Source organism: Schistocerca gregaria, chromosome 3 (assembly GCF_023897955.1).
Source record: "Schistocerca gregaria isolate iqSchGreg1 chromosome 3, iqSchGreg1.2, whole genome shotgun sequence".
NCBI lineage: Eukaryota > Metazoa > Arthropoda > Insecta > Orthoptera > Acrididae > Schistocerca > Schistocerca gregaria.
Genome location: NC_064922.1, coordinates 169,349,301 through 169,374,847, shown reverse-complemented (window position 1 = coordinate 169,374,847; position 25,547 = coordinate 169,349,301). Strand labels below are relative to the sequence as shown.

The 25,547-nt window shown below is 39.8% G+C and overlaps 1 protein-coding gene across 4 annotated transcripts in view; it reads left to right on the top strand.

Annotated features, from left to right (window-relative positions):
• Positions 1 to 25,547, top strand: part of LOC126354610 (trifunctional purine biosynthetic protein adenosine-3) — an 87,569-nt gene that overhangs the window by 18,072 nt on the left and 43,950 nt on the right. For all 4 annotated transcript variants that reach the window (XM_050004366.1, XM_050004368.1, XM_050004369.1 and 1 more), the window contains exons 6-10: positions 3,721 to 3,934; positions 7,741 to 7,871; positions 7,995 to 8,118; positions 11,120 to 11,345; positions 23,553 to 23,775. In XM_050004366.1, coding sequence (XP_049860323.1) covers positions 3,721 to 3,934; positions 7,741 to 7,871; positions 7,995 to 8,118; positions 11,120 to 11,345; positions 23,553 to 23,775 — 918 coding nt within the window. The remainder of the gene's footprint in view (positions 1 to 3,720; positions 3,935 to 7,740; positions 7,872 to 7,994; positions 8,119 to 11,119; positions 11,346 to 23,552; positions 23,776 to 25,547) is intronic.

Genomic DNA, 25,547 nt, shown 5'->3' with positions numbered 1-25,547 from the left:
ATTTCATTCTTAGCACAAGATAACTTTAATCACATGAGTTATCTGCCCCTTATCCTTGCTTCTGTTGATATGTGCCCTTATTTATTTTAAGGAGTGACAAGCCTCACTGTGCTCCAGGAATGTGTTTAAGGAAAGAGTTAAACTTTACATTAACAATGTCTGTTTTATAAATTTCTCCTTAGCCTTAAACACTGTGATGGAGTCATTGTTTATGAGTCTGTGATGCATTTCTTTTCTTCTAAGATCTTAACCAAACTCACCAGCTAGCAAGTTTTATTCTTAAGATTTGATCATCATGGTTGGACAATCCACTGACCATTGGGTTTACCTTGGATGGAGTATCAATTGAAGTAGAAGTAACTTTAGGCGTGTGCCTGGAAAGCTTAATGTAACACTTGATGTTCATGTTGTATAGTAATGAACTGACTGACAATGTTTATTGTAACCTCACACGTTTTGCAGATTTGCAGTTGTGTATAATGAAGTGCTACCCAAAGAGAACTGCACAGATATCCAGTCAGATCTGGATTTGATATCAAAGTGGTGTGTATATTGGGAATTTGCTTTAAAAGCCCATACATATAAACCACTATATTTCACAAAACACAGAAAAGTAGGATCCTATGATTGTAATAGTAATGATTCTCAGGTAGAACCAGTCAACTCATAAAAATACTTGGATTTAACAGTTTGTATGGATATCAAATGGAGTAATCACATGGGATCAATCATAGTAAAGCAGATGGCAATGTCAGTTCATTGGTGGGATATTGGGAAAATGCAGTCCAGGGGACTGCATACAATATACGTACATGTGGTCCCTTCTTAGAATATTTTTGTAATGTGTGGGAATGATAAAAAATAGGACTAAAAGGGGATATTGAATGTGTACAAAGAAGGGCAGCATGAGTGATCACAGACTTGTTTGAGTTACAGGACAGAATCAAGCAAATGCTGAAAAACCTTAACTGTTAGATATATTGGAACGGATGTGCCAATTAAACTGTGAAAGATTACTTCCAAAGATTCAAGGACACATATTAAGATTCTAGGAATATACTTCAGCCTCTTCCGTGTTGCTCTTGCTGGGATCATAGAGGCAAGATCAGACTAATTGCAGTGTGCACACAGGCATTCAAGCAGTAATTCTTTCTGCACTCCATTTGCAAATACAGTTGAAAAAGAAACCCAGTTATGGTTCGGCGGGAAGTACTGTTTGCCATCCACATCACAGGTGTTTATAGATGTAGATTCTTCTCTTGTCTACCTTGATACTCACTACAGGTGGTCTCTCTTATCATGGTGGTTGAGTAACCTTCTCTTCCTTTTTAACTTTTCCATCATATCGCTTTTACCTTCCCAACAAATGAACTGTTAGTTACAAAAACTAAGTAGTGTTTTACTTTTATATGTTTCTGTTGGTGGTACTACAGTAAAGGATCCCATGTAGCCAATTCAGTGGTGTCTGTAGCCGAGTGTTGATACTCTATAATTGTAAAAATTGTATTATCATGTACTCCTTTATCAAAAACATCGACACACACGTACTATGCACAAAAGTAGAAACCTTCAAAAACCCCTCCCCCCCCCCCCCCCCCCCAAAAAAAAAAAAAACTAATACTTTTCAGTCTGCACATTATTAAAGAAAAAACATATAAATACAAAAAATAAAATCAGTGAAGTGATTGAAATAGATATCAATAGATATCACAGATAATGAGTGTGTGAAAAATGAATGCACATTGCAATCATTGGGTACACTAGACCTCCTCCAGCAGACAATTACAACACCAACAGTGAATATCCCTGATTCAGGGTTCTATTTGATGTTTTTGAACGGTACCCCCTTTCCCTAAACCTCTCCAGTGCTCCCCCCCCCCCCCCCCCCCCTCCCGTTTCCTTCTCCTTCAATTCTTCTGCCAGAAAAAGGAGCCACTGGCTCTAAAAGCTTGTAAAAGTTAAATCCTTTTTTGTGTTTCCCTGCTGCCACTTGGTGAATAGACTTTTTTTATCTATACATTTACATTATATTATCAAAAGTTAATATTGTAAAACATAAACTCCAGCAGAAATGACATGATCTCTCAAAGTCCTGGCAAAGTTAAATAAGAAAAATTATTGTGTTGGTGCATTTTCTAACCTTTCCAAGTTACTTCATTGTGCAATCCACAAAATATTGTATGGTAAACTGTTCCTGCTCTGGCCATCCTACTTGCATGAAAGGAAACTGAACTTTCTTAAGAGGCAAGCTGCACTGCACTAGTAAACTGAAAATCAGAATCGGAGTATATAAAATAACAAATATAGTTCAGTACTGGGCCCACTCCTGTTCTGGACCTATATTAATGATTTTCCAATAACTTTAAAGAACTGTTAAACATTTATCAATGACACAGCATACTAATCAAGGGCCAACAGCCCCACAATCAGTCCAAATTATAGTGGAACATCACAGCAAACAGTTAAAATTTTACTTTCATAAAGAGCCATATTATGCAATTTATAAAAATAAAAAAACAAAAATTACTTAACTTTTTATACCTGGGATTTACAGTCATATAGACCTTTATTATATTTACGCCAGTGACTGTAACACTTTCATTATTTCATGATTGCAATTTTGGCCTTAGACCATTATCAAGTGAAGATGTTATGGCTATTAGGCCATGTCAATCTAAAATGAGCTGACACATTTATATGTCATTGTCACTACTATTAAATACATTGGTGATGCTTGCACTATGTAACGGCGTCACCAATGTATTTAATAGTAATGATAATAACATAAAAATGCGTCAGCTAATTTTAGGTTGACATGGCCTAATAGCCATAATATTTTCACTTGATAATGGCCTAAGACCAAAATTGCAATCATGAAATAAAGAAAGTGTTACAGTCACTGGTGTAAATGTGATGTCTTTTACAAAAATTACTTTCTGGTGCCAGAAATAAAGCACTATCTGAAAAAGACGTTGGAGTCTAGATGGATTGCAAGCTTAACTGGAGGCAACACACAGGTATGCTAATCAAGAAACTCATTTCAGTATGTGTTACTGTTACAAGTATCTCTCCTTATGTTGATTTAAAGACAAATGTGTCAGCTTATTTTGGGAACTTCCACTCCATTATCTTAAGATATCTTCTGATCAATGCCGCTCTAGTAAATAGGATATTCTTTCAGCAAAACTGAATTGTAAAAATACTATACAAAGTAGATAACCCTACATCTTTAACTCTTTTCCTTTTCTCAGAAATATAAACAAGATAAGTATAAGACCACATTCCTTAAACACTCTTCACAGCCACGTACATCAAATAATTACACTTACAAATGAACATGAGCATTACATGAAGAAGAGTCAAACATTATCTAAGCAGAATATAGCTCCAGTAAGATCTGCTGAATGTACCATAATTAGTACATCTATCATCAATAGTTTATAAGCTTGCATTACTTTCACTTTTCTGCTACATATGACATTTTAAATATTTGAAGAATGACGTCATATTTAATTGCTACATTTTAAACATAGTTGATATTGTAAAGCTATAGAACAAAAAATCTTGAAAGTACTGGATATATCTTTATTAGTCATATATATTATTGCAAGAGCACCATTGACTTCGAACATTTTAAGACATTAAAGTTATTATTTCTATATGTAGACACAATTTGTAGGTGAAAAAAATTTTCAAATATTTCTTTCTTCCCACTTACAGGTATTAGCATTTTCAGATGGTAACACAATACGAGCCATGTTACCTTCCCAAGATCACAAAAGATTAAAAAATAATGATGAAGGTCCTAACACAGGTGGAATGGGTGCATATTGTCCATGTCCTCTAATATCAGCAAAGGAGCTGCAGATGGTTGAAGAGAAAGTGTTGCAGAGAGCAGTTGACGGGCTGCGAAAGGAGAATACACCTTTTGTAGGTATGTTCAGACTTAATTGGTCAGTGCGCATAGCTATTCATCCTTATGATACTTGAAAAAAGAATTGCCTCAGTGATTACTCTAATTAAGGTATTAAATTGTGACAGAGTAACAATGCAATAAGATTTGAGATTAGCAATGGCATTCATTCATTCATATATCATCAAGGAGAATCTTCGGGGATGTAGAGGGACAAGTTATATGTTAACAGGCAGAGGCAACCATGGCTGGGTACTTTTTTAAAGTATGCTAACAAAAAGCTACGACTGGTGCTAATGTACTCAAGTAGACCATAAGTTAGTTGCCAAAATTGCATGTGGTGCAATATTTCTAAACAAATGAAAATACAAATTTATCATCATCACGGAAATATATGAAGAGTGCTGTGAACCTGCAAAAGATGCTTAAAGCAATTACCACACCATTCTTAGCAAACAATGCATCTTTTCAACACTGATTTACAAATTTTGTCACACGTCTTTTGTGACTGTAGGTTGTCCAGTTCTGATTGGATTTGTTCCTTCAGATACTGAAGATAACAAATCTTGACAGAATATACCTTTTTTTTGTATTCCCTACACTGAAAAATCTATGTGTGTGATACCTGGGACTTCGGAAGCCATTTATTAACCCCGTCTGCCAATCCATTCATCAAAATTTTCATTCAGAAAGTCTCAGTAACTCCTTAGTGCAGGAGTGCTCCATCTTGTTGCCATATAATCTTTTCCTTAGGCAGCTGCAGATGTTAAAAAAAGTGGAGTGGGCTATTTTCTGTTTCTAACAACACTTCTTGAAGCATATCTAGATAATTTACAGAACTGATATTACCCTTAGCAAAAATAAGGTCCGATAAGCCCATCATACCAGGAACATTTAACTCTTGTCTTCATCACCACATAGGGATTCGTATAATCTCAGCAGAGACTCTGCCATTCACCATAAAAGTTGCTACATCACTTCAAAGAATGCTTTTGTAAAACTTGGGATTGGCTGCTTATTGAACAGCGTGCATCTCAAAGAATTCCAGATGCCTGTCTGGATCATCTTCATTGAGGCCTTGAAGTGAAGCATGTCTCTGTGATCTCAATTTCAGCTTCTTTTGAATCTTATATTGGCTTGTTCTTGCTAGTTCATTCTCCTTGAACATTTTTCTTTGAAATTTAGTTGGTGTTTGCACAGAACATTGCACATCAACATTAGAACTCTCTTCTGTAATAACAGGCTTTGGCCCACCTGAATAAAGAAGCAATGCTACCAAGATAGTCTCTTCAAATCCTAAATTTAATTTGCAGATACCTCATCAAAATGGAGGTTGGATGTGTGGGAAATGTTCCACAAACAAATCACAAATATCACTGTAATTATGGCTGTGTTACCATTATGCTGGAGAGAGAAAAAAAATACTGTTCTGTACATTCTATTCACATAGGCAACAACATACAACATAACCTCAAACTGCTAGTGTAAACCTACTTATGGATGCAACACACTAATCAAGTCCATAGCTAACTACCTCTGTACCAGGCAAAACAAAGTCTAAGGACAAATATTAGAGTTAGGCAGAATTTACATGTTGTATCATTATTTTATGACACTGTTTTCTGTTGTTTACATATGACTTCATTCAAGTGAGGGGAAGGACTTAATTGCCATGCCAGTTTCCCTAGCAGAATTTTATGGTATCTACAGTCATACGTCTTGGCATGATCACAGAAAACACCAGCAGGGCAATTTTTGTTGTTTAGTTCTGCCGGAAATGAGTTTGTGAAATGGAAGATTGCACCCTTAGTAGAGTAAAAGGTTATTCTCAGAAAGTTGGTTGGGTATTCTGTTGTAAGCTGTTTTCTCAAATATTTTTGAGAACATGGGAAGGAAGGAGATTTGTCTACAATTAGACATCAGTTGCGTATCTCAACTTTTGTATATATGTGTTGCCACTGCATGCTTCCTCCCCCAGGAAATACTCCTTTACTTATCACCTGATCACGAAGATAATGTATGAGTGATACTATCATGTCAGCAAAAGAGATTAGTATGTTGGCTGAGATACCATTGTAGCCAAAAAGTTACTTATTTTTAGTGACTTGTGAGTGTAGTAATCTCTCTGACACAGGTGTTGGTAAAACTGACATCTGGTGGTGGAGTAGGGATTACGTGTCTAAGTAAGTTGACTGGATCTGACTTTGATGGACAGTTTTTTGTCCCTATGTTTTCAGCTACTGTTGGGACATTGAATTTAGTACCCAAAGATTTTAATTTTGTATTATCTGCCTTGATGCCAATGTCATCTGGGAGTTCAATATATTTGCCTTGCTGAGTTTATTCACTTCATGCCTAATAATGCTCCAAATTTCTCTTGCCTAGTTTATGGAATATTAAGTTTTTGTGCATAGTACATGGTTTTTGAATTTTTGATGACACATTGAAGAATTTTGCAATACTGCTTGCAGTGTGTTTTTAAGTCTTGTCTACAGTTATCCCTTTGCATGAAATAAAGCTCTCAGTGGCCTTCTGTATATATCAACTGCAGCTGAAAATTTCTTCAGGGAAGTCATTGCCGTGCATAGGCTGTTTTTGTTTTTGAAATAAACACTTTATTTCATGATTTCGCTCTATTAGCTAATTTCACCCCCTTGGGCATTCTCAAACTATCTCCATCTCAGTGAAAAAGTCTAATCATGTCTTATTTTGAACTCATTTGTGTGAAGGAAGCTCCATCTGATGGTACCTCTAATAAAAGTTGCTTATGAACATGGTGGTAATGGACACAACTCACACATATATCAATTTCGTATTTAAAATATAAAATGTAACCCTTATGTGGGCCTTTGTCACTGTGCCAGTGTCAGCTACATTGAATCTGTTGGTTCACATTTAAGTTGAAATGTTAAGCAATCCTTTGCAATTTTATTTTAAATGTGAACCAATAGATTTAGTGTGGCTGATGCTGGCACAGTGAAAAAGACTCGCGTAAGGGCTGCTTTTTACTATTCTACATATGGAATTGACATTTGTGGAAGTTATGCTCATTACCACCACATTCAAAAGCAACCTTTATTATAGGTTTCCTTAAAAATCATTAGAAGGAACTTTCACCACATTAATGTGTGGAAAGTAAGATATGTGATTGTAGTTTTTCGCTGTGATGGAGGTATCTTGAAAATGCCCAACGGAGAAAAAATATTTAATGTTGCAAAATCATAAACCAAAGTGTTCATTTCAAAAATAAGAACAGCCTATGTTGTACAATAACTTCCGCAGAGAAATTTGGAGAAGCTGAGGACCCATATTTCAAAACTAAATGCAGAACAATGACTTCCCTGAAAAAATAAAGCTCCCTCTTCGCAGCACTAGATTTTCTGATTCCAGATAGTTGCCAGTTTTTCTCAGCTTTCACTGTAAATTTCATTGATGGGTTGCAAAGGAAAAACTGGATTTGTTATCTTGTAAGAGTATTATTATGAAAAATATTAAAATTCCTTGTGTGTTCTTGGTAAACTTCTTCCCATTTTTCACTCTGTAAATTCTTCCTGAATATTGTAACTGAGTTATCATATACAACTCTGAGAGATTTTCTTTTTCCTTTTTTAGTTGTAATTGGGTGGTGCTCCAGAAAATAATAAGTCAGTAGGTGAATACTTTCTTATATGGTCAGTGAAAAAGGACACTATGACTGAAAAATTTGACACTGTCACTCTTTTTTTTTTATTTGGTTACCAAACTTCTTGTATGCACAGTCAGTATCTCACTTAAGTAAGGGTTCTGCACAACTTAACTCCTCTATTCTGGTATATGATTTTTTCCAGGAGTGTTATATGCTGGACTGATGCTTACGAACGATGGCCCTAAGGTACTGGAATTCAATTGTCGATTTGGTGATCCGGAAACTCAAGTGATTCTTCCTCTGCTTGACTCAGACCTGTATCAGGTCATGAGGGTATGTACCATGAGTATGAACTGCAGTTACTGCAACATTTTTCACTGAAAATTATTATTTTTGGAGAGTTAAGAATTGGATATTGACAGGAATATTAATTTTTTTTAAATGTGTTTCATACAGGCTTGCTGCACTAATTTGCTGAAAAATGTGAATCTGAAATGGAAGAGAGATTTCTATGCGGTTGGAGTTGTAATGGCAAGTCAGAAATATCCTGAGTCATCTACCAAAGGCAAAGTTATTACTGGTAATTATTTAATGCACCACTTATTATTCTTATACATAAGGATACAATATACTAATTTACTTTGCATATGGTGATGTATTTACACATTCATAATATTAGGTAAACAAGTTACTGCAGTCTGTATGTAACAAGAGCCAAGAATGTTATTTAACTGAATGAACAGTTTGCAGCATATAACCAAAATAATGAATGAACGTAATGGATCTAGTGTTTTACTACCTTCGACTTGTCGTATCACGGCAATCTAATATGTATTACAACTAATTAATTGTTTTGTCAGGAATTTTTTATTTGGAATGCACAACACTCAGCTCTATCAGCAATAATAAAGCAGTAGATTTGCTTAGGATCCTCCCATTTAAACATTTTCCACCATTGATTGGTAATGTTCAGATCATTTGATTGTATTTACTGCAAGAGTTTTTGAAATGTTTAACTCAGAATGAATGTAAATGGGGTATTATGATCTTTACTGATCTTCGTATACAGCATCTGTATATTAGCACACTGTGCTCCTGCCAGATATAACCCATCTTTTTGGGAACAAGTTGAAGCATGCCTCATTTCAGTCACTATACACTGCCTGACAAAACAAGTAAAGCACACAGAAGACAAGGTCAAAAGTCAGTGTAACTTTGTACTTGTACACACCATTGATGAGTGTGTAAATGATTTAGAGTTAAATTTCTCTGTGACAGGTAGAACGGCTACCAGGGCGCATTAGTGTTGTAGGTATTCAGTATTATTACAAGGTCCCATAGGGATATATTGGGAGTGTGAACCATGTCAGATGTTTAGTGATCACTGTGAAGTATATGTAGATGCTGTGAACTCTTCTTAGAGAGCATTATCGGCCCCTCACGGGGTTTGAAAGGGGCCTCATTGTAGGTCTCAACTTAGCCAGCTGATTGAATTGTGCACTATCCAGACTGGCAGAGCATTTGGACATGACAGCTGTCTGATGCTGAACTACAGGGGAATGTGAGGACGGGGGTACTCATCATCGAGGTTCCAGTCGACCACATCTGATCGTGACTGAGCACATTGTAACACCTTTGTATCCGGACCTGCCATCCAAGAACAAGTAATATTCTGTGTCATCCTGTGCCATTGATCAGAGACTAGCAATAGCTGGACTAGAGAATTAACATCCCGTGTGTTTGCTGCCATTAATACCACTTCAGAAGTGGTGCATTTGAAGTGGTGCTATGACCAGGAAGCATAGACTACTGATGAATGGCATTGCATTGAGTTCAGCAATGAAACACGATTCTTTACAGTGGTGACTTGGGGAGAGATCACATTCTTCCTATATCTTCGAGAGGAACAGCAGTGTTACTTCTGACTCAAGGTATGGGGAGCCCTCAGGTATGACTTCAGTTAACTGGTGGTAGTGATTGAGGGAGCTCTTAATTGTACAACCATAGAGACATCCTGCATCTTCATGTGTTACCTCTCTTGCAACAGTATCGTGGTGCCTTTTTTCAGCTGAACAATTCTCATCCACACTTACAGCATGCATCTACACATCTATGTACTGTTTGAAAGACATTGAGACTACAATGGCCATCCCAAATCTGTTCTTAACAGAACATATACATGGGATCAGCTTGGATGTCAACTCCTTCGCAGTGCCAGTATCCTCAAGGACTAATTACAACAGTTGTGGGCCATCTTACCTCAGAGAGGATACATCGGCTTCATGATACCCTTTCGAACCAAATTATTGTAAGCATCCAGGCCAGAGTAGATGCAGTTCCATACTGATATATGAACTAGTACATCAAAGTTCTTTGAAAATTTGACTCGATACCATGATCACTGAAATAACATTACATACCCTCCCAACCCATCAAATTTCATTTTGCTTCCTCTTCCCCTTCTGTTTAGAAACTTGTTGCTTGGACTTGACAACATATTCATTGTGCTAATTTGCTGTGACAGCAGCCGAAGATTTGGAGATTCTCACCTGATTGTAGGGATTCAATCTGTCCAGCTCCTGATAGAAACTGATTGTATGAGATAATATAATGTAAACCGATATATTAAAAAAGCTGATTTTATTTATCCATTTACATTATATTATCAGTAACTGATTATTTTTGATTGTATGAGGTGATAGCTGAGTGGTGTCATGATTGTTGCATTATCCAGGTGGTTGTTTGTGACGCTCCCTTATAATGTTTGGGAATCCTAATGATTGAGGATTGATTTCAGGTCCCTGCTACCCTCTTTTACATTATCGTAGTTTCCTTGTGAATCATGAACAATTTCCTGTTTATTGGCTATTGTTCTCTCAAAACAGCCAACGCATAGATAGCCTTTAATTTCTTGCACCAGTTCCCTGTGGTCAGGTGATCTGCCACATTGAAAACTGTCTAAGTATATCTGCACCTGTTTATGCTTGAAAGCTACTAAATAATAATTGAAAATTTTGACAGAATTGTTTTATTACATGTTCGGACCCTGTTCTCCATACATATGTTTAACGAACCATAGGTGTCCTCAGTTGTCGGTGAAATATTGCTCACCACTATTCGCATGGATTAATTCCATTTTCCAGACATAATCCTTAAACAAAATATATAATATTTTTAAGTCAATGTAGTAATCTTTTATTTACAAAATCACCTTTTTAGTCTTATACTTAATCATTGGTGTAATGTACAGCCTGTACCTCTGACTTCTCAACATCCTTGCCAGATCTGATTGTTGACAGTAGGTGAAGGAGATCTAAGTTTTACTGGCTCTTTAAGAGAAAAGATTGTCCTTTGAAAACGACACAGAAATGTACTGTCCTTGGGTGTGAGACATTGCATATACTGGATCAGCATTTTTTCCATTCATTTCAGAAATGTAATGTTGGTTGTATCCCAGTCATGTAGCTTTGGGTGTGATTGAGTTTTATACACTTATTACTTCTTACAGAATTTTTTATTTCTGTCAGTTTGGTATTGATGGGAACAATATAACTAAATGTAAACTTTGAACTCTGTTTCAGGGATTGAGGAAGCAATGCAAATACCCAATAATCTCGTGTTTCACAGTGGTACAGCACAAAATGCATCAGGCGAGCTTGTCACTAATGGGGGCAGAGTGCTAATAACAGTGGCTCTTGCTCATGACTTAACTGTTGCTGCAGCAAGGGCAAGGAAGATGTGTGTTAGCACTATAAACTTTGATGGTGCACAGTACCGCACAGACATAGCTCACAAAGGAATAGCAAGGTAACGTAGCACAGCATTTAGTTTGTCTCAGAAATCTGTATAATGCATATGTGTGTAACATTTCACTCGTGGTGGATGGAAATGTTATGAAGAAATTAATTTCTTAATACATAAGAGTTATATGCAATTTTGGTTTGACTACAAAACATTTCTAGACTTCCTTATTCATCCAGCAAAATTAACATTTTCTTCCTATCTTTTGATGTTTCTTATTAGTTGGTGAAGAAATAAGATCAGCTTTAACCTAGAAATATCGTGACTGTAGTTTGAGACATCTGTATCCATTCTTTACAGTGCTTTCACCTGTCCATTCTCCAGATTGTCTCATGTGCTTATCTTTGTCTTCTTTAACAAGCCTGTGTCAAAAGAGGTTACACACTCCTTGTACGAATCATGTTTTTTTTAAGTAAGTACCATTTTGAAATTTAAAAAAAGACGTGCTAAGATATCTCAATAATTTTATTTTTACATAAAAGCCTGTACCTTAATCTATGCACTGACGCCATTACAGTCTGCTTCTTCCTTGTTTACGTTGTGTACTGAGTGTTTAAGATGCCTCCGATAATCGTGAGTCCCACTGACTGTGAAGTACGGGCTGTTATAAGATTTCTTAGTGCTAAAGGCCTAAAAGTGATCGATATTCATCGTGCGAGCTGTGCAATTTACGGAAAAAACATTATGAGTGATGGAATGCTAAGAAAGTGGATGAGAGCATTTAAAGATGGCTGCACAAATGTGCATGATGAAGAACGGAGTGGGCATCCTTCGGTCATTAATGAAAGTTTGGTGCAGTGGAAAATAATGTGAGAGAAAACAGACGCTTTACAAATTCCTTCTTGCAGTATAACTATCCTAATGTTTCTCATATTGTTTTGTATGGCATTGTGACCGAGTACTTGAATTGCTGAAAGTGTGCGCACATTGGCTACCGAAAATATTGACAGATGTGCACAAAACCAAACATTTAGACAGTGCATTGACTTTCCTTGAGCAGTACCACAATGGCGGTGATGATTTCTTAAGCCAAATTGTTATGGGTGATGAAATGTGAGTGGCCTACATCACACCACAATCAAAGCAACAGTCCATGGAAGTTGAGCAAGGGCATCGTTTTACTGCAAGACAATGCCCGTCCGCATGTGGCAAATCAGGCCAAAGATCTCATCACATCTTTTTGATGGGAAACTCTAGATCATCCTCCATACAGTCCCGATCTTGTGCCCAGTGACTACCATCCATTCCTGCACTTGAAGAAACACCTGGGCGGTAGACTTCTATGAGGAGGGTATTCAAAAACTGGTACAACCTTAATGCAAGTGCCTCAATATTGACGGAAATTATGTAGAAGAGTAGATTAAGGTACAGGCTTTCATGTAAAAATAAAATTATTGAGATATCTTAGCACACCTTTTTTAAATTTCAAAACAGTAATTAAAATAAAACCATGCCTCATAAATGCAACCAGGGTCTCTTTACTGTTTATATGTCATTTCTCACATTTCTTGTCTGCTTTTCTTGTAATCTGCTGGCCCATAATGTGATTATATTTGTGTGCAGTTTGGTTCTATTCACCTTTATTAACTATGTTTCCTTACCGAAAGCTTAAGCGTGGAAGACATCTATAGTTTTCATTATTCGAATTACTATTGTTATTCACACGCCAGAAATACTTTTAAAGCCACACTAGATATTATATTTACTATTATGACCAGTTGAATGTAGCCAACAGTCTCTATGTCAAAACAAAATTTTGGAGAACAAAAATTAAGGATGGAAAGCTTATAAGGCCAGAATCTCACTAGGCTATGTGACACAATCAGTTGTATAACAATGATAATAATCATGTAAATAAAATAGAAAGAAACTTCCACATGGAAAAAATATATTAAAAACAAAGATTTCAAGATTCACCAAGCGGGAAAGCGCTGGTAGATAGGCACAATGAATAAAACACAAACACACACACACACACAGAGAATTTCGAGCTTTCGCAACCGGCGGCTGCTTCGTCAGGAAAGAGGGAAGGAAAAGGAAAGATGAAAGGATGTGGGTTTTAAGGGAGAGGGTAAGGAGTCATTCCAATCCCGGGAGCGGAAAGACTTACCTTAGGGGGGAAAAAGGATAGGTATGTACTCGCGCGCGCACACACACACACACACACACACACACACACACACAGATATCCATCAATACATACACAGACACAGGGTGTATATACTTGCGCGCACGCACACACACACGCGCACACACACACACACACACACACACACACACACACACACACACACACACACACACACACACATATCCATCCATACATACACAGATACCCTGTGTAGGTATGGATGTGTGTGTGTGTGTGTGTGTGTGTGTGTGTGTGTGTGTGTGTGTAAGGTAAGTCTTTCTGCTCCCGGGATTGGAATGACTCCTTACCCTCTCCCTTAAAACCCACATCCTTTCATCTTTCCTTTTCCTTCCCTCTTTCCTGACGAAGCAGCCGCCGGTTGCGAAAGCTCGAAATTCTCTGTGTGTGTGCTTGTGTTTTATTCATTGTGCCTATCTACCGGCACTTTCCCACTTGGTAAGTCTTGGAATCTTTGTTTTTAATTATAATAATCAATTATTGATAATGCATAGACAAATGGATAGATAAAAAATAGGTAGATAAGCTGCTCCTTGGTGAGTAGATTTTTTTTATCTATCCATTTAAATTATACAATCAGTTGTATGGTGCATAATGAATATGGAACTCTGATCTCCAACCCTCTCTGATGCCTTTCCCTTTACCTTTGTCTTCCCTCATTATCAGACTTGAATGTGAGTGACCTGTCCTTCATTCCAACCTTTCCCAACCTACTCCTTTTCCTCCTTGAGAAAAGCACTAACAGTTCTGAAAGCTGAATCAGTATTTTCTACTTTTATATGTGTCTGTCATCAGTATTACCTGTCCACAATATTATTGCATTTGGCCTCTCATGGCTGTTATTGGGAATGTGTGGCGACATTACAGTAAACAAGTACAGTGGTGGCTAAGAAAAATGCATCACATTGTTAATTATTTCAGGAGAGTTGTGCATATACTATCAAGTGATTCAGCATGTTCTCATGAAATATCATGATAAAAACTTACAATAAGCTGACCAAAGCACTCTCACTCCCAGGTGCAATAATATTTTGGTTGACAAATACTTGCAATTTCACTGCCTGAAGGCAAAAAATACTGGCCAAACATTCTGCCTCGTGGAATTTGATAAGAAGAGTATAAGCTGTGTAAATGAAAGCAGAACTAATTCTCTATAATTTGAAGGTTTGACAGTTTGATTTGACAGCTGTAGAGTAAAAAAAATGATGGGTAGGAAAGAGGGGAAATTAGATATGTGCCTTCTTTTTTAAAAAAAAGATTCAGAAAAATATTGAATGACTATGAAATATAAAGGGTGAGCAGTAAGAAATAAATAAAAAATGAAACACTTCATTACTAAAGCACTATTTGTCATGACGTGTTGCTGCAGAACTATCTTTTGACCTAGAATATTTTTCTTCCCCTATACCAAGCTTCATTATAGTCAGTCTTTTATCACCACCAGAAGATAATATCAACAGAAGCAGCTTATACTGTGTTAGAGTACAAAGTTACAACGTTTGTTTACAAGCTGTTCAAGGGGGTTGTGTAAACATATCTGATGCTAGAAGTGCACCTGGAATATTGAAGTAGAATTGTGCAGCAATGGACAAGCAGTTTGCTAACTGCACAAAACAGTTTGTTACGCACCACACTAGTCTGTCACTCTATTCTTTAGATACATTTTGGACTAGTTATGGTGAGTATGTGACATTTACCTTGTGATGTTGGATTTGACCAAGCTCACAGATTGCACAAAGACAGTTTCTCGAGGCTACTGTCTGGTGTCATCAAGGATGTCCACCTGATCGAAATTTTACTGTGCGCAACACAGACTTTTGCTACAACTATACTCTTTCATACGAGTGTGATACTAAATAATCAACTTGAAGGGACTGAAAGAGCAATTTGTTGCAGATGTGTCCTTACACTCTGTTGGTAGGAAAGAATGGTTGAGCTGGTGTGTTGCCTCATGAGCAGTAATATGGAGAACTGTTTTGAACTGAGGAAGAAACAACTGCAGGTCTGTGTTAACTCAGATAGTCATTTTTTAAAGTTTTTGTCTTGCTGCTGGATACAAACTAAGAAGTGCACTGCCATGAACCACATCTCATGTGTAAATTGAGATTAATGCCAAGTGATGGCCAAAAACGAAGTATAGTGTGTATGTTATGACTACAAGTAACATGAGCTTAAATCAGCACTAATAGACAGGGCAGAATAGTCTTACACAAAATCACTCAGAGTCCCAAACCAAAGCCCAGGTCCATAAAAGCAAAATAACAGCTGTGTTAACTGCGACGCTTGGAGTCACTGCAGCTGAAAGCTGAACTATTTGCCACACAAATAATGGAAGGAGTGAAGGTTATAACTCTTCAAATAACTGAGTCATCGAAAGGCACGTAAACCACATTAGGAACGTTTGTATTATTCCTTCCTCCTAGCTATACAGGGTGTCCCAGGATGAGTGGTCAGTATTCAGGGACATGACAACAACAATCATATGAAGCAAAACAGTGTAGTAAACAAGAACTCTAAAATGCATACCTTAAGAGCTATGACCACTTCTTCATTTGAAGAAATGGGTTTCACAGTAGCAGTGATGAAAAAGTGCTCATAGCTGTTAAGGTATGCATTTTAGAGCCCATTTTTACTAGATTTTTCTGTTATATCCTGTATATTCTGTCACACCCTGTATAGCACGAACATGCACACTGAAGTGTGTGTGCGTGTGCAACCCCCCCTCTCACTCCCCCCCTCCTCTCTCTCTCTCTCTCTCTCTCTCTCTCTCTCTCTCTCTCTCTCTCTCTCCGCCTCCCTTCTTGTGCTCCCCCATCCCCCCCTCTCTCCCTCATCCCCCTTCTCTCCCTATCCCCCATCCTGCTCATTCCCTCCCCCATTCCCCCTCTCTCCCTATTCCCCAACCTGCTCACTCCCCCTCCCTATTCCCCAACCTGCTCACTCCCCCTCCCTATCTCGCCCTTCCCCTCCCCCCCCACAGCTGCACCCCTTAGCCGTCCCCTCTCCCCTTAGCCGTCCCATCTCCCCTTAGCCGTCCCCTCTCCCCTTAGCCGTCCCCTCTCCCCTTAGCCGTCCCCTCTCCCCTTAGCCGTCCCCCTCTCCCCTTAGCCGTCCCCTCTCCCCTTAGCCGTCCCCTCTCCCCTTAGCCGTCCCCTCTCCCCTTAGCCGTCCCCTCTCCCCTTAGCCGTCCCCTCTCCCCTTAGCCGTCCCCTCTCCCCTTAGCCGTCCCCTCTCCCCTTAGCCGTCCCCTCTCCCCTTGGCCGTCCCCTCTCCCCTTGGCCGTCCCCTCTCCCCTTGGCCGTCCCCTCTCCCCTCGGCCGTCCCCTCCCCCCTCGGCCGGCCCCCTCCCCCCTCGGCCGGCCCCTCCCCCCTCGGCCGCCCCCTCTCCCCTCGGCCGCCCCCTCTCCCCTCGGCCGCCCCCTCCCCCCTCGGCCGCCCCCTCCCCCCTCGGCCGCCCCCTCCCCCCTCGGCCGCCCCCTCCCCCCTCGGCCGCGCCCTCCCCCCTCGGCCGCGCCCTCCCCCCTCGGCCGCGCCCTCCCCCCTCGGCCGCGCCCTCCCCCCCTCGGCCGCCCCCCTCCCCCCTCGGCCGCCCCCTCCCCCCTCGGCCGCCCCCTCCCCCCTCGGCCGCCCCCTCCCCCCTCGGCCGCCCCCCTCCCCCCTCGGCCGCCCCCTCCCCCTCGGCTGCGCCCTCCCCCCTCGGCCGCGCCCTCCCCCCTCGGCCGCGCCCTCCCCCCTCGGCCGCGCCCTCCCCCCTCGGCCGCCCCCTTCCCCCCTCGGCCGCGCCCTCCCCCCTCGGCCGCGCCCTCCCCCCTCGGCCGCCCCCTCCCCCCTCGGCCGCCCCCTCCCCCCAATCCTCTCTCCCCTCTTCCTCCATCTCTCCCCCTCTCTTCCCCTGCCCCGCTCTCCCCCCTCCCCCTCTCAAAATCTTTTCGTCAGTACATTCTTACCCTATGCACTTGCTGCAGCCTCTCCCACCCTAGTATCAGCTGTCCTACCCTTATTCTCCCTAATGTACACTGCCTGTTTCTCCTCTCACAAACTCTACCCATCACAATCCTTCAACCCAGCTGAGTTGTAGTACTGACACAATGCAAAATGGCATCAAGGAAACAGTGCAATCACAGTGCCCCTCTCTCCCCCTCTCTGCTACCCCTCTCCCCCCTCCCCGTCACTACCCCTCCCCATCACTACCCCTCCCCCTCTCTGCTACCCCTCTCTCCCCCTTCCTCTCTCCCCCCTCTGTATCCCCCTCCCTCTCTCTATCCCCCTCTCTCTACCTCCCTCTCTCTGTTATCCCTCCCTCTCTCTACCCCCTCTCTCTCACCTCGTCACCCCCTCTCTCACCCACTCTCTCACTCCCTCTATCCCATCTCTCTCTCTCCTCTCCCACTCTCCTCTGCACAAATCAAAAGGTCAACAGTTTGATGTGTAAAAAATGCAAAGAACACGTTGTCAAAGGCATCTTGTGTTAACTATAAATTTTTACTACATGACAAATGTGTGGAAATGACACTGAAAATTATAATCGACAAGTATCCTTTGAATATACCGTAACTATTTACATATAGCAATAGCAGAATTACAAAGTGCACTGAATTCAAAAGACTAAATTTTTAAATTACTGTGGAGTAACATAGCGACACTTAAAATCCAAATATTGGCACTCGAGGAAAAAAAATGTAAAGCTAGTAACTGAATTAGTTGTGTGTTTGTTAAAAACAAGAACCAAACGCGTGTGCTTATGGTGACAAACAAATGGCAGACTGCGTATCCAACGAAGATACAACAAATAAAGTACTTGGGAAATCAGTTTTGAAATACAAATGGAAGACAATGAAGTATAATAAAAATAAAAACATGGTTGATAATAAAGAGAGAAAATCATATTACCCAATAAATATTTGATAATGGGCAATTCTCTGTTAACAAATGTAATAGTTCTAGACAGCAAAATCGATGTTCATCCTGGGATTAGAACTAATCAACTTGGTAAACATATTAAAAACATTTTGACATAAAAAAATGATGTGGCAGCAAATGCAGTGGAATCCATATGAGATCACAAAGGAGTAATCATCCATGTTAGGACAAATTCTGTATGAAACAGCAGAGAGGAAGAAGTTATCAATGCAGCTAGAAACTTGATTCATTTAGCAAAAAGTGTTTAGTCATCATTTAAATTAATTCATAAGTAGGAGGCCGCTATGTGAAAAGTACATCTGTGAAATAAACAGTGGTGTGAGAAATCAACGCAACGCTTGGAACAATTTCATCAATCAGAATGAATTTTTAAATCACAGATGATTTGGGGAGGGATGGTTTACATTTGAATAGACTAGGCTCTCCCACTTTAAGTAAAATCAGATGTCTGCAAAATCACAAACAATGAACACTAAAATAGCCTAATGGGGGTGGTAAACAATATAGTAAATGAGAAAATGTTAACATTTCTGCAGCATCTAAACCAAATATATCACAGAAAAACTGAAAAGACAAAAATCAAAACAGATCTCAAAGTGCTACATCAAAACATGCAGTACCTGAGCAACAAATGCATAAAATTACAGCAAGCACTGAGTGAGGAGAACATGGTTTGCCCAATAATTTAATTACTATGACTAATTTAAGCAGCTATACTCTGTCCCATAATTTCAGTAGATTAGAACATAAAAGCCGTCATACATTGTAAAGACCATCTACAGGTCCAAAACCTGGATATGAGCACAGAACTTAGAGTGGAAATGACATGTGAAATTTCAGCAATAAAGTTAGTGGTAAACAAAGTTCCCATGGGTGTTATAGGGCTGTAGGGATCTTCTAGTAGCATAGTTGATGACTGTATACAAAACATGGAAAAAATGATTGACATTGTACATAAGAAGTGAAAGAATATAGGTATTGTTTTAGCTGGTGATTTTAATATAGATTCCTGAAAGTACACTAAAGATAATAAAAACATAAATGCTATTCAGTGTAGCTATAATTTGCCATACAGAGTTGATGGGCCAACCAGACTAACTCAAGATTCCTCTAGCTGAAAAATCACTTTTACATTAACTGTAGAGTTGATGTAATAAAACCTCACATCTCTTATCATCTTTGCCAGACAACTGAAATACTGAAAATGCACATTCACAAGGTAAATATGAGGTGTGGGAAATGAGATGTGTAAATGAAAAATCTTCAGAGGTGTTAAGAACAGTTCTCGCCACCCACCTGGCCTTGATTTATGTTAATTTCTTCCATCTCATCATTTCTTCACTGTAACTACTCCTTGCTTCACTCTGTTTCAATTTTCTACATCTTTCATTGTCTTTCCCATCTATATTTTACTGTCCCCCTCCCACCTCTGTTACATACAATGCTCTTAACTTTTCACTCTGATTAACTCATGCATCATGTTTAAGCAGTAATCTCTGTCTTAATATTACCCTGTCTTCCATCTTTCAGCTCTCAGGGTTTCAAATCTCGTTTGGTGCAGTCCCCAACAATCAGTCTTTCCTTCTCATCCTGTGACCTGCAGTTCTGGGTGACTTTCCCAAAATCTGCCCCTTTTCCTAGACCTCTCCAGTCCTTTTGCTTCACCCTTCTTCCTTCCCCCTCGGCCCTTCTGTCTGAAGGAGGAGCCACTGGCTCCAAAAGCTTGCCAATTATGTGTGTGTTCTACCACTGCTTGGTGAGTAGATTTTTTATCTATCAGATTAAATAATTTTGTCAATAATTGATTGCTTTCATTGTTAATAATTAGAATTAGTAAGAGAATAATAGAAAAATTTTGGAATATTAGGAGCAACACTGAACGGCTTGTAGAAATTAAGGAAAATGTAAGAGAACTGCAAGTGACAGTAGATGACATTAAGAAACAAACAAGTGAAACCAAAATACTTAAAGGCACACAAACCATGTGACAAATAAAGATCAATAAAGGAGATACAGGAAAGGTGACATCAAGTTAAGAAAGAAAAAAACGTTTCTGAAAGAATGAAACAATATTGGGCAGACATAGAGCAAAAAACCCTTTATATACTAGTTAAATTGTAATAATCCTTTTTATAACCATTGTTTTTTAAATTGCTTTGTGTTACTGAATAATGGTAACTCTTTGTTTAAACCTTTGTATAGATGACTAGAGTGGTCCAATGAAGGGCATAAATATATACCAGTTCTGCTATAACTTCTGCACATCTTTTTATGTGGGTATAACCACCAGCGGAATAAATGGCCATTGCCAAACTGTGGTCAAGAGCAGAGTTGGCAACCCAGTGACAGAACATTCTGCTGAGCACAGCATGTTTGATTTCAGTGGCTGCTTCACACCTCTGACATCTAGATCCTTCCATTCAAAACCAGCTCCTGTGAATTAAATATAACTTATAACACAACAATACTTCGATCCAGTAATTCTCTTGGCCTCAGTCTTCTGGCTGGTACTCTCACCCACACTCACTTCTGCTCTTGCGCACCCCTAGTTTCATACATTCTGTATTCACAGCCTCCTACATGAAGTCACTCTTTTAACTTGTTCTATCTACTTCATTGTACACTGTGTGCAATCCACTCTGTTTGTGGCTAGAATGATCTCACCAGTGTATCCTATCCTGTAGGCCCACTGCCTCTCTGTCCCAGGAACCAGCCACCCTTGCCCAACCATGTTTTTCAGTCCCCATGTCTTTTCTCCCATTTCTCCCCTACTGCTCTCCTCCCTACACAACTTCTCATCCCAGTTGAGCTGCAGTTCCAGCAGCCAGCATAAAAGTAGTCAGCTGGGGTCCTGGGATCCTGTAACCATGTGTGTGTGTGTGTGTGTGTGTGTGTGTGTGTGTGTGTGTGTGTGTGTGCGCGTGCGCTCTATAGCTGTGAAGGAGGGACGACTCATCCAAAAGTTAGCAATGTTCCCACACTTGTTTAAGCACCTGTCACTGACTTGACCTTCGAGGGGCAGACATACAAAGAGATCAGGGGTACGACCATGGGAACCAGGATGGCTCCTTCCTATTCCAAACTTTTCATGGATCACTTGGAGGGGGCTTTCCCGGAACCCATAACTCTTCGGCCCCTGGTTTGGTTTAGATATGTTGATGACATCTTTGCCATATGGACTCATGGTGAGGCTGACCTGTTAAAATTCCTGCAATCTCTAAATACCTTTTCTCAATTGAATTTCACATAATCCTATTCCAAATCCCATGCCATCTTCCTCAATGTTGATCTCATTCTCATTGAAAGTCAGCTACACGCTTCAGTCCACATTAAACCTACTATCAAACAACAGTACTTACATTCTGACCGTTGCCATCTGTCCCACGTCAGACTTTCCCTCCCATACAGCTTTGACATTCAAGGCAAACATGTTTGTTTGGATGCAGACCTCTTGCAGAAAAACACCACCATTCTCACCTCAGTCTTCACTGTACATAATTACTCCACCAGTCTAGTTCAAAAGTATATTTCCCAGTCTATCACATCCAATCCTGGTACTGCTGATCCCTCCAAAAAACAACTTCTGAGTGCACCAATTGTCACTCAATATTATCCTGGTCTGTAATGTGTTAATCAGTTACTCTGACAAGGCCATGACTTTCTAAAATCATGACCGAGCTAGGTGGCTCAGTGGTTAGCACACTGGACTCGCATGCGGGCGGACGACGGTTCAATCCCACACTCGGCCATCCTGATTTAGGTTTTCCGTGATTTTCCTGAATTGCTCCAGGCAGATGGTTCCTTTGAAAGGGCACGGCTAACTTCCTTCCCCAATCCAATGAGACAGATGACCTCGCTGTTTGGTCTCCTCCCCCAAGAAACCCAACCCTAAAATCATGCCCTGAAATGAGATCCATTCTGTCTGAGATTTTGTTCACCACATCTAGAACAGCTTTTTGTCTTCCTTCTAATCTCTGTAATATTCTTGTCAGCCCCTATGCTCATTTTGCACCCATCTCCCTACCCTATGGCTCCTACCCCTGTAACTGTCCCCACTGCAAGATTTGTCCTATGCAGCCTCCCACCTCCACCTATACCAGCCCTGTAACTGGCAATACATATGCTATCAAAAGTAGAGCCTCGTGTGAAACGACACATCATATACCAACTGTTATGTAAACACTATTCGGCCTTCTACATTGGCATGCCTACAACCAAATTATGAGTCAGGATGAATGGACAAAGCCAGAGGGTGTGTACTGGCAACATGCAATATCCTGTTACACAGCTCTACAATGTGACAATTGTGTCCTCAGTGCTGTTTCACCACAGGTGCCATCTGGATTCTTCACCCAGATATCAGTTTCTCAGAACTCCGCAAGTGGGAGCTAGTTTTACTACATGTCCTTGGTTTTTGCCATTCATCTGACCTTAATTTATGTTCATTTCTTTTGTCTCAGCATTTCTTCACAGTAACTACTCCTTTCTTCACAGGAATTACTCCTTCCTTCACTCCATTTTAGTTTTCTATATCTATCTTTTTTTACCTGTATTTCTGCCCCCCCCCCCCCTCCCCACCCTTCCTCTGGTATGTACAATGCCCAGTAATCTCTGTTTTGCATATTCCCCCATCTTTCATCTTTAAACTCATAGGTTTTCAAATATAGTTTGGTGCAGTCCTCAACAACCAGTCTTTCCTTCTCATCCCATCCTGTAAGTCTCGCCTGGCCCACAGTTCTGGGTGCCTTTCCCAAAGTCTACCCCTTTTTCTAGACCTCTCCAGTCCTTTTCCTTGACTCCTCTTTCTTCCCCCTCAACCCTTCTGTCGGTAGAAGGAGTCACTGACTTCGAAAGCATGTGTAATTATAACCTTCTTTTATGTGTGTGCTGTGCTGTTGCTTGGTGAGAAGAGTTCTTATCCATTCAATTACATCTTATTCTCAAATTTTGATTGTTGTCAATGACTCAGTGTCTGAGCTGTTTAGTGAAATTTATGCCTTTCATCAACTAAAAAGCAAAACCACTCATGTGCTTGTCTGGAAGTGCTGTTATTGTGTGTTGATGAGCATTTGCCTGTCTTGAATGATGGTGGGGGACAGTAAATGTGAACAGATCAACTAAATTGGTATTTGTTTTCTGTCCAGATCATTGTTGCAGAAAGGTCTCCTCACGTATAAAGAAAGTGGTGTTGATATCAATGCAGGGGACTCACTTGTAAATCAGATAAAATCACATGTAAAAAAAACCAACAGAACTGGTGTCTTAGGCTCCATTGGAGGATTTGGAGGTGTTTTTGATGTTCCTGCTACTGGTTATAGTGATCCTCTTCTTGTGTCTGGTACTGATGGAGTTGGCACTAAATTAAAGGTAATTTCATCACCAATGTATCTTTCTTCTTAAATGTTCATTGTTTGTACAGTATGGTGTAGCAGTAATTATTAGGATTCAGCATATGCTACTTTGTATTTAGAAACTAACTCACCACACAGAGGAGGTGTTAAGCAGCAGACAGAAACATTTAAAAGTAGACTGTGCCTCTCTGCTGCTCACTGCCATCTCAGTGTGGTAAACAGCAACCCAGCTTAATTCATATTGATGTTTTCCATTATCTGGTTATATTTAGAAATTGTATAACACCATATAGTTGTTATTGTCATCATTCTTATAAGGTAGCTTTGGTGCAGTTATCCACTGTCTTAGATATTTTAAAACTGTGGTCTTTTGTCAGACAGTTCCAGCATTCTCAAGAAAAATCTCAGTTAATTGTATGTGGCGTGGTTTGTTGCTTTGTACGTAAGTTGATTGTATGATAAAAAAATTATTTCTGCTCTTCATGTTTGCTTAATTTCCATTACAGATTTAGTAGCTTTGCTAATTTTCTAACTGTAAATAAAATACAAGTTGTTGAGGACTTTCATTGCTTCCATTTACTTCTTTTCACAGAAAATACAGTGGTGAATGTGGGGTGAGTTCTGTTTTTTAACTCCCTGCATGTCGTGACATTACCACTTAGAGGTTTGTCATCTTGATGTAATTGACAACATTATGCTGAGTTTTAATATTGTGGCTGTCTCTTAGTTGAAAATATCATCGCTCTTTCTATCTCACTCACTCTAATAAATTTTTTATAATATTTGAGTTAAGATGACTGACTAAAATGAAGCACTCTGAAGTGAAAATTTTCTTGTGAAGCATAGTAGTTTGCACTTTTTGTTTTCCTAATGAACGCTAATTGACATCATTACATATTTTGGTATGCAGCACAGTAGTAGTTGTGTCATACTTTAAATGCTGTCTGTAAAGTGTGAATCATGACACTTAACATTTTAATGTGACTGGATTCTTGCCAGTATAATAAATACATGCTCCTGGAATTGGCTCCTATCTTCATGTGGGACGGCCGAGGTGGTCTAGCGGTTCTGGGCGCTCAGTCTGGAACCGCGCAACTGCTACGGTCGCAGGTTCGAATCCTGCCTCGGGCATGGATGTGTGTGATGTCCTTAGGTTAGTGAGGTTTAAGTAGTTCTAAGTTCTAGGGGACTGATGACCACAGATGTTAAGTCCCATAGTGCTCAGAGCCATTTGAACCATTTTTTTATCTTCATGTGTTAACATGTATGCATACAAAAACTACAGCTACCAGGTGTACAAGTATGAAATGCAGATTTCAGACAACAGATGTTGCTTCAATGCAGTTTGTGCTATAAAGATTTGACACTGCACCATTTTGTAGTGTCATTAACGAGTTACAGATGCCCACAAGTGATAAATCGGAAAAGTGTGTGAATAGAGTTGTGCTGCTGTGTTCAATATGTCAAAATTTATACCGAACAAAGAGCATTCACAGGGAGCATTAATTATATGTTTTCATTTGAATAAAACTGCTGCTGAATCATACCAGTTACTTCGAGAAGTTTATGGTGAACGTACTCTGTCGCAAGATGTGCGTGGATGATGGTTTCAGCATTTCAAAAATGGTGACTTCCATGTTGCAAACAACAATCATGGAAAACCAGTAAAAAAATATGAAGATGTGGAATTGGAAGCATTGTTGAATGAAGATGATTTGCAAACACAAAAACAACTCGCCAAGTAGTTAGGCACTAGACAACAAGCTGTTTCCAATTGGCTACAAGAGA